Below are 11,152 nucleotides of genomic sequence, written 5' to 3' on the forward strand. Positions count from 1 at the left end.
CACCATATCTTACCATTTAGGTATTATTAGACTATACTATATTAAAGGATCTCTTAATCGAGAAAGATAGCTTGAAATTTTGGAACAAATTTTTAAAGAATACTTAGAACCTGTACCAGTTGATCAAAGAATAAATCTTTATTTTCAACACGACGGCTGTCCAGCGCACTCGTGTAGCAGAAGTGTTGAATAGAACTTTTCCGAATCAAAGGATTAAAACAAGCGGCCCAATTGAGTGCCCGCCACGGTCACCTGATTTAACCATTTCTGATTCCTATTTATGGGGCCAAGCAAATTGTTTATTCCGAGTCATTACCAAATGCAGGGAATTACTAAAACAAAGAATTAAAGATTCTTGTAATTCAATTTCCATTGAAGAAATTAGAATTTTTTTTAAAATGCTTAGTAAAGATATTGGAAAATGTTTCGATAATGGAAGTAGCTACATTGAATAAATTTAAAAAAAGTAAATAAAATAAATTTTTTTGTTAAATTAGACGTACTATGTAGTATTTTTAAGAAGTACATTTATTTACAAAAGAAGTACCGAAGTACATTTTTGTTTGTTTTTTTGGTTTGTAACTCTTAGATCAGTAATTTAACTATTAGATAAATAAATTAGTTCGTTTTTCTCTAATAATTAAATATGAATAAAAAAACTAACTGGTACACAAAACGTAAAAATCAAAGTAGGCCTATGGTTATAAATTTCGGTATTCGGGCATAATTTGGTATTCTAAACAACTTTTTCTCATAAACTTTTTTTATATCTTGCCTAAAAATTCTACTAATACCTACTCATAAAATTTAAAAAATGCTCGTATCAAGCATGCTTGGTTTTAAAAAAATAATAATATGCTAAATTTTATTTTTTAATCAAGCAGGACTGAATGCCAAACGGTCAAATTTCAACCCCAAAACTTTTTGTCATTTTTACGTATAAATTCACTCATTCTGGGACACAATGTATATAAATTTCATTTGTTTTGTTTAAAAAAATATAAACAAGTTATAGTATTTCACCTATTCTGAGATTCCTGAGGCACCCAGTATATGTTTTTGGTTACTTATTAAGTAAAACATAATGTCTCTTAAATATAGTAATATGTAAAAATGCAGTTTTATTTTATCCTCATATTATGAATCCATTTTCATAGCCACTTTTTCCAAACCGTGAGTTTTAAAGCAAGAACACAAAATATTATTGTCAACGCATTAACTTCAGCGGCAATTTTATAAAAATTCACTTTACGCTGCCGTGCTTTTATTTTCACATTTCCACATAATACAAGTGGTTAAAAGCATGTAAGCCCCAGTGTTCCTCTCAATTTTATAGGTTACGCTTCGTTTGGTTAAGTGATGTCTACGTCTGGTGGGTACTTATAACTCGGGATCGATAGACCACTCGCGTGAACCCAAATAATAAATCTTTACACAATTGTTCTATACGTGACTGTTTTCGAGAATTTATTTTAATAGTTTGTGGCCAAGAAAGTTTTCCAGCCAAGAAAGGCCATCAAAATTTATACTTTATATATGTATTGAAATATTGCACTTTTTGTTAAACCTATTTTTTATAAAAAAGTCCATGAGAATGATCCATCCTGGATTCATAAATGTAATGAGTTGTAATATTGCATATGCACTGTTAGTGGATACGCCCAAATATTTTTGTAAACATAAAGATTTTGTAGATAATGACTGAGAATTGTCCACACTTACAGTTGTTTAATTATGTTATTACATTTAATTGGTTAGTACCTGAAAAATGTGTCCTGTAAAGTTGCAGAGGGCCCCGAAATACTTTATAATTTTAATGTTTGCAAGATTATCAAAATTTTTTTCGCAAAATTTTCGTTTCGACCGTAAACTATAAAAATATTTTCTAATGTTTTTGAGTATAGAGTTTTATAGAATATATGGGGTCCCTACCAAATTTATGGTTACTGAAAATCATATTCACATTTTTCTACATTTTTATTAGATGATGATCTACTAGGGAAGATATTTAAAGCAAAGAAAATCGGACACTTTGTTTGTAAATCTAGCCTACTTCAGGCATTAAAAAATTAAGATATCTTCGTGTCTTGGCCAAATAATGCAAATACAGGTCGGGGGCCCCGACATTCAGCTCCTTGAACTTTATTAAGGTTTTTTCTTAAGAAAAGCATCGAGATTTCATAAAAAGTAAGATTTTATGTAATGGAAAGTTGAAAATTTTATATTTTTCTGGAAAGGTAAAATAATTCTAAAAGTTTTTCCAATGAAATTTTTTTAAACAATTCATAAAAAATTGATTCAATCAATCAAATTCGCACTTTTTATTTACTGATTATTATTCTATCCCTAATTTTAGCGTCATTCAATGAAGTTCTTTAAAAAAATATTTTTAAATCCAAAATACGAATTTTAATATTGAAATTTTTTATTTTCAATTTCAATATCTAAAGTTAAATTGTGAAACAATAAATTGAAAATATAAACTCACGAAAAAGCATTTCGATTTGGTCCATAATTTACAGATTTGTTCAGAATAAAAAATAAACTTATCAACGCTTTGATATCAATTTTGAAATTACGCCAGTTGAAAATTGTGCGTGTCGCCATCTGTTGTCGCCGAACAGTGTGACTACGTGCAGCATAAGCAAAGTGATGTTTTCGAAGTTGACCTCTGCTGCTGGATGTGCACTTGTTTCAACCAAACATAACCAAACATTTTATCAACATCCTAATGCGCAAAACGTGTGCCTTTATATTACAAAATCCAATTTTAACATGAATCGGACTTATCAGTCTGGTGCACAAAAACGAAAAAAACAATTAAAATTGAGAACGAAAAGAATAAGTTGCCGAAAATAACATCATTTATCAAGAAAAGCGTTCTTCAAAAAGATACTGAAAGTAAGTTTACATGTACTATGAAGTTTTCTTCTTGATGTGGATTGTATGACTATTACTGGATTGGCTCGATTTTTATTTTAATACTTTTATATGATGTCATTTTTCATGTATTTACTAAACATTTTAGTTTGTAATTAAAAATTATAGAAAATAAGCTGAATAAAATAATATCATTTTGATTAATATAACCGTATGATATGACCGAATAAATATAACCTGAATATTATTTTAAAAAATTTTCATTTGTGCAGTTCAGCAACGTGATGTTGGAAACAAATATGATGTTCTCGTCGATTCATCGAATACAACTCAAAAAGAATCTTGTTCAGATACTGATTTTCTGGCCAATACTTCAAGGAATCAGATTGAAGATTTGCTCAACAACAAGCAAAATACGAGATCTAATGATTTGAACTTGATTTCATCTGGAAAGGAACCATTGGTTGAAATTTCCTGCATGTTTGTCACACCCACTGAATAGTAATTTTAAAAGCATTATTTGCGTCAATGCAGCAACTCTTCCAATTTCCATCCCAACACATGGGCATAATTATATTCTATTATATTACATAAATAAAACAATGAAAAATAAAAAAAGAGACAAATTGCTATTATAGATGCCATCATGACCATCCATCCTAAGGACCATGTTAACATTGATTGAAGAATTCAATCATATTCGCAGATTTCACATTTTTTCCAGACCTCACACTAATGGACCATTCTTTGTCGGGATGGTTTAAAAATGAGGTATTCAAAGTGATAATCGACACTCAGCAGAACCCTATTCTATACTGATACTTCTTATAATTCTATACTTACTACTATACTTCTATTTATCAAAGCCGTAGTATTTGTCCAAGACAGAGACGAATCACTTAGAAAAGCAACGAAAAGGAACCTTCGCAGATGAAGTAGAATGTGTTCAGAAGTTAATGACGATATTTTGGAACATTTGTTAAAACAGCGCTATAATTAAAGCCATGTTAATGTAGGACATTTTGTTTGCTTGTCACTAACTAACTACGCTATATTTTGAAAGCAAAATTGGAATCGGATAAGACTTTTTTTAAATTATTTTCACGTGTACAATATTGACCTGCAGTTTGTTGCGTTCTTCCCAACTCATCCTGTATATGGAAAAAATTAAAACTTTGTTACTTAAGGTAAGACGCTTGGTAATACTTAAGGTATTTCTTATTAAAAATGTAGAATACTCGATAGACTATTAGTTGTGCCCTTCGATTGAGTGGCTTGTTTCTTTAAATAAGCAAATACATAAATAAGAATAAATAAGAGAAAAAACTCCCAAATTCTATCAGTGTATGTGATAAAGTGGCGTCGAGTGTTTTATCACTGTGGCTAAACACTTTCTGCTATAAAAACTTGGGAACGCTGATTACAAATAAAATTGAAAATCAGTAAAAGATGGGCTAAAATATGTTAACAAAAGATTCTATTAACATATAAGTCCTAATTGAAACTTACCTAGAAACTATGTAAATTGGAAATGTTTCATTATGTTCTTACACAAAATATATTTAACTAAATTAATATTAACTCTTTTCAATTGTTATCCGGTCAAATATTCATAATGAGGTTTTATCAGAGCTTAACATTATTATTATTATTATTATTATTATAAAATTGCTTTAAAATAATCTCTTGAGTCGAAAATGTTGGATAAAATTACTTTACTTACGATCTCACTACAATCGTTTTTCGAAAATTTAAATGTTCCGTTTTATTTTTAGGTGCGAATAATGGAACAGAAGTTGGCATGGTCGGCGCAAAGTGACCAAGGCAACGCGCAAATTCACCGACTAGAAGGAGAAGTGGAAGAACAAAGACAATTGCGTCTTCAAGACGCAAGGCAGGTTAGTAGACTTATTTAAATTTCCTTAAAAAAATTATACATTGTTCTATAAGGTTTTTATATTTTGTAGATTCTTATCTAATGTAAAAACAGTGGTATAACTTTCAGTAATATATTCCGGTTACAGTTTATATGAAGAAATGCGCTAAGCATACAAAGTAACTATAAAAGTATTGAATAAAACATGTGTTTAAGTGCAGTGTAATTATTTTAAATAGTACACAATTTAGCAGATCATAGTATATAGATATTTATTTTATATAAAACCATAAAATATAAAGTATAACCAGTCTTTTATTAACTTTAAACAGTCTGTAATAGTAAAAAAATACGTAAATAGTATGTGACATTTAATTCAAGCACTTTCTTTTAACAACGACCTACAAACGAAAAATTTTTGGATAGATCGTTTTTGAGCACTAGCATTTTTTAAACAAAGCAGCAAAACTTTTTAGCATTTTTACCATGGGTTGAAATTAGCACTAAATAAAAAAAAATATTCATGACATAATTTGGCTTATCTCTTAAGCGATGAAAAATAGGTATTCCTCACATAATAAAAGTTTTTTTACATATACAGGGTGTTACAAAATTCAATGCAAATATTTTAACAGCATTTTGTTGGAGTTAAAATTAGACTTTTTTTCCCTATAAACATGAGTTCTATAAAATGCACCCCCTCAGAGCTACAGCCCGTGCAAATTGCTTGAAGATAATCGATGATTTGGAATACTGACTACAGTTATCCGTGAAATCTTTTGAAATCTTCCTCATTTTTTTGGATCCTTTTGACATTTTCCGTCCTATAATATCCAACCCAATGCAAACCCAAGTTTAGGAAAGAATTCAGGGATGATGGGCCATAGTTTTGGCCCTCTTGTTTCCATTAAAAAATTGGAAAATCTAGAACGAAAAAATACGAGAATTTCAGATGTTTTCACTAACTATATGAAGATGCTAGATTTTTAAATTTTTTTTCAAAATTATAAAATAGGGGCCATCAGAAGGGTAAGGTCCCTTAAATCATCCCCTAAAATTGGATTTATACCATTTTTGGGACGGAAAATGAAAAGAGCACCCAGAAAACGGAGACATGCAAATTTTCAGAAGATTTGATGCATAAGTGTAGTTATGGTTTTAAATAATTGATTTTCTTCAAGCAATTTGCGTTGGCTGTAGCTCTGAGGAGACGCATTTTAGGACACATGTTTATGAGAAAAAAAGTCTTATTTTGACTCCAACAATACACACTTAAAATATTTGCACCGAATTTTGTCACACCCTGTATAATCAAATTTTCAATTCGCTTTTTGAAATAAATAGAGTATTTAACTCATAGCGTATATACAAATAATCCGTCGTTATTCAACTTAATGAAGTTGATGATTGTTTTTATAATTTTCGGTATCTGCAAAATATATGAGAGACTGACTGCTTAATAGGAGTGATAGGCACGCAATCTTCAGATACTATTAACTTGCCACATTGAGGTCTAATTTCCTATTCACGTTTCTTCCACTAAATCCGGTATATATCTCGTAATATAACTCGTTGCCCTGTATTTGCTTATTAACAACCTACAAATATAAACTTAAGCTTTGTCAATTGTAATCATGTTAATTCAATCTATTGTTTGCCCTCTCAGTTGTTTATTTATTTATTTATTACTTTATTTATTTATTACAAGTTCAGGTTGCGAACAGTACACAAGTACCAAAAAAGCATCCACTGTGTATATATAACAAACTTATGATAGGTTTACCAAATATTGTCTTAAATTTACATGTTACGTGTGTAGATACAATCAAAAAGAAAAGGGAAATTTAGATGAATACACTAATGAGATTAGATAGAGCGTAAATAATTACAAGTTCTGAATTAAATAAACAAAAATAAAATTATTCTATCTTTTTTAAAAAATAGGTTTTTAATTGGCGTTTGTAGGATCCTATCGGCGTTCTAAAAATATCCGAATTCAGAAAATTGTTGTAAAAATTAAAAACATTTTGAATTCTAGAAAGTGGAGAGTTCTGTCCTACGTTGGTTCGATAAAAATCAGCTGCAAACAAGTCTCGGTTTCTTGCATTTTGCCTTGGTATCCGTATATTAATGTGAGATAGAAGATAATGTAAATCGACGTGACAATTTACTATTTTATAAAGCGTAAAAAGATCTGTGATATTTCTTCTGTATTCAAGAGTTAAAAATTTAAATTTGGCTCGTATAATGGTATAATTATGGTTATTTATTGGCATATTGGTCTTAAATCCTAGATATTTTAGAAACCTATTTTGTACCCGCTCTAGGCGCGTAATGTCTACATTGTACTTCGGATTCCATATTACTGAGGCAAAAGAAAGTTTACTGAGGACAAAAGCATTATATAAAGAGATAATTGAATTTGGGTTTTTAAAATCCGTTGAATTTCTTTTTATGAAACCAGCCATCTTATTGGACTCGCATATCACTCGCTCAATATGAGATTTAAAAGTCCATTTTTCATCCAGGATTACTCCCAGATCTCTAATCTCTACAACTCGTTTCAGATTACTGCTGTTTATAGAGTAAGGCGATATTATTTTGGTAATATTTTTAGTAAAAGAAATACAAAAGCACTTTGCAGAATTTAGAAAGAGACGATTTTTCTGACAGTATTGTTCAAGGCGCAAAAGGTCTTGTTGGATTTTAAGGCAGTCATCCATGGTCTCGATTTTTAAGTAGATTTTCAAATCATCTGCAAAAAGTAATATTTTACAGTGTTTAAAACATTTTTTTATTGAATTTATATATATTATAAAAAACAACGGACCCAGGTGACTGCCTTGCGGTACACCTGATGTTATGTCAAACCACTCGGATTTATGGCCATCAATAGTTACTCTACTTTTTCTACCTGTATTATAGGAACAGGATAATCTAATTATAGCAGGATCAACATCGACTTCTTCAAGCCTTTGTATTAATATTTCAGGATCAATTTTGTCGAATGCTTTACTGAAGTCGGTATATATCACATCCACTTGACCTTTGTTATCTATTGTTTTAGTGACAAATTCTGAAAAGCATAGTAGATTTGTTTCAAGAGATCTTTTAGGGTAAAAACCATGCTGTTCTTGAATAATTTTATGTTTTACACTCGGAAAAATTGTGTCGTACATAATTTTTTCCAGGATTTTGCCAAAAATGCATAACTTGCTAATGGGCCGATAGTTTGTCACGTCCTCCCTATCACCATTTTTAAAAATTGGTGAAATTTCACTTAATTTCCATTTTTGAGGAAAGACTCCTGATCTTAACGACTTATTGAATATAATGCCTAGTGGCTTGACCAAGCTATTTGCGCAGTTCCTTACCAAGATAGGTGGAATATTATCTGGCCCAGGACTTTTATTTACATCTAAATTTTTACATATCTCAAGGATTTTATTTTCTGAAATTTCGTATATTTTAATATTACTTTTATTAAAAACAACTGGATTTGATGTATTATAAACACTCTTAAAAGATTGAGCAAACAAATTGCTTACATCCCTGCCACCTTTTGCAGAAATATTACCTAATTTTACGGCGTGTGGAATAGACACATTGTTTTTTCTCTTATTGCCAACAAAACCCCAAAATTTCTTTGTATTTTCCAAAATGTTGGATTCTATGCTATTTATATACTCCTTATAGTTATTTTTTATCATTTGTTTAGATAGGGTTCTAAGCTCACAAAATCGATCGTATGAAGCTCGATCACTGTATATTTTATATTTTTTATGGAGTTTGTTTTTTTCTTTTATTACTGCGATTGTTTCGAAACGAAAATAGATAGGAAAGTTGCCTTTAACTCTACGCACCGGAACTAATTTTTTTATAATTAGTTCTATTTTATGATAAAACTGGTCCACCAAGACATCTACGTGAGCGCCCGTTAAACATTGACTCCAATTGATTTCTGATAAGGATTGATTTATGTTATCGAAATTAGCTTTTTTAAAGTTATATATTTTATTATTTGAGGCTCGGAGAGGTCTCATGCAAGAAACTGACCAAGCAAATTCAATTGCTTTATGGTTAGCATTTTCTTTAACTAAACAGCTAAGAGATTGTTGTAGATTATTTACTAAGCCTCTATTACAAAGAACTAAATCTAGTATTTTACTTTTATAATTTTTCAAAAAATTATATTGTTTAAATTCAAGATAAGAAAACATGTCAAGAACTTCCGAAAACTTGTTCCCAGATTGGACTGACTCAAAGAACGATTCATTAATAATTGTACGCCAACTTACCGTTGACATGTTAAAATCTCCAACGATCAGGACAGAACTACTCTGCAATACATTTTCAAACCTAACCAAACCGCTTATAAAAGTTGTCATTGAATAATCACATCCAGGTGGAATATAGACACAACACACTAATACGTTCTCTCCAGTGTTGGATTTGATTGAGACCCAAATATCTTCACACTCCAGCTCTAGATCATATCGTCGGTTGGACTCCAGTGTTGATTTAACCGCCACTAGGCATCCTCCTCCATCCTTCTTCTTTGAGCTTGTTGTCTCTCGATCCCGGCGATATACCAAGTAACTGTCGCTAAAAAGCTCGCTTGATAAGATATTATTGTTTAGCCAGGTTTCGGTTAGGCAGATGACGTCATAATCGTTAAGGAGTAGATTTTGGGAGAAATCATTAGTTTTTGTACGGAGACCCTGTGTGTTTTGGTAGTATATATGTAGATTTTCAGCCATTATACTGAGCTAATTTTCTCATGGCATGATTAAATTTGGTGGCAAGTTACAGCTTTTCCAATACATCACAATCACTGATATGAATAATGCGCGAAGAATCATCTTTTCGAACAAATATCCTTCCATTCCTAGACCAGCAGTATTTATAGTTCTTGTTTTTAGCAGCAGATCTGGCTTCTTTAAAAATAATTTTATTTTTCATGGTAAGATGCTCATTAATATATATGCTGTCAGATATTCCTGGTATTGACATTTTTGGAGAACCATTTTCCTTTTCTAGCCGTTTTGCTTTTGCGGCTGCAAGAAATTTTTCTTTATCTCGGCGAGAAACAAACCGGACTATTATGTTTTTAGTTTTGTTTTTTGAATTCTTATTTAGTTGGACTCTTGTAACGTACTCAGTTATCTCGTTTTTAATTTCACATTTTACATACTGACCTATACTCTGAACAATGTTATTTAAATTTTCGTTTTCCCTTTCAGGTATACCTTGTATTTCAACATTGTTTAACCTTGATGTTTGGTCTAGTTCATCTAACTTGGTTTCCAGTGCAAGCACCTGTTGCTTAAGCGTGAGGTTTTCTTTTATTAGTTTGTCGGTATTACGCATCCACTCGTTCATTCTGTTCAGTTTTTCTTCAAAATCGGACACTTTATCTGAACAAAATGTAACGGAGTTGTATAGGCCGACCTGCTGTTCTCTTATTCCACGTAACTCAGATTTTAGGTCATCGATGGCAACCAGTAAGTCCTCATTTGTAGTTGTTGTGTGTAACAGTTGCATCCCAGTAGGATTACGGTGGGCATCGACTGAAATATTGTTTAATTGATTATTCGCCTGGACTAAACCACTCGTAGACTGCAGAGTTTCACCGATGGACTGGCGAGATAGGCGCGCGCTACGCACTGTAGTCCAGTCGGCACCGCTTTTACGTCGACAATCGGTACATTTCCACGCTACTCCGTCGGCGCGTAGTCCATCCAACTGCGAACCACTGATACCGAGACAATCACCGTGATAAAAACGCTCACAAAAACCGGTACACTGAATTCCTGGTTTTTTGCGATTTACTTTATTGTCGCAAATTTTACACGGCTTGTTTGACATTGTTTAATCTAATAGTGTTATTTACCTAACACTATTAGAGCAATAGTACTTAGTAGACAATATTCTAGATATTTTTATGCACAAGTTGATATAACTTTTATGATATAAGGTGAGGTAAAACCTATCAAAAACTTGGGTTGAACGTAAGCGCGATGTATATACGTGCGACTCGAACTTAAATGCTCAAATTCAGCATCTCATTTTTTGAAATGTTTAGGTAGAAGCAAAAGCTGCACGAATTAAAGAATGGGTTACGAATAAACTTCGGGAACTTGAACAGCAGAATCAACATTTACGCGAGCAAAATATCAAATGTAATCAACAATTGGAACTGCTAAGGAATCATTTGGCCCTTGCAGATAGAAGGCGTTCTGAGAGTGGATCGCCGGAGCCTAGACAGGTATATTACGGAATAATCAAAAATCTTTTTTTATTAAAAAAATCCTAATCAATAATCATTATTTTCAAGTTTTGTATATTTAAAGTTTTGTATATTACTAAAAATTATCAATTCAGGCACCAAAATTT

General features: G+C 31.4%; 1 protein-coding gene across 9 annotated transcripts in view; it reads left to right on the plus strand.

Moving 5' to 3' along the window:
• Positions 1-11,152, plus strand: part of LOC126734959 (uncharacterized protein CG43867) — a 180,777-nt gene that overhangs the window by 138,506 nt on the left and 31,119 nt on the right. For all 9 annotated transcript variants that reach the window (XM_050438818.1, XM_050438820.1, XM_050438821.1 and 6 more), the window contains 2 exons: positions 4,656-4,778; positions 10,842-11,024. In XM_050438818.1, the coding sequence (XP_050294775.1) occupies positions 4,656-4,778; positions 10,842-11,024 (306 nt within the window). The remainder of the gene's footprint in view (positions 1-4,655; positions 4,779-10,841; positions 11,025-11,152) is intronic.

This window comes from Anthonomus grandis, chromosome 4 (genome assembly GCF_022605725.1).
Source record: "Anthonomus grandis grandis chromosome 4, icAntGran1.3, whole genome shotgun sequence".
In the NCBI taxonomy this organism is placed as follows: Eukaryota; Metazoa; Arthropoda; class Insecta; order Coleoptera; family Curculionidae; genus Anthonomus; species Anthonomus grandis.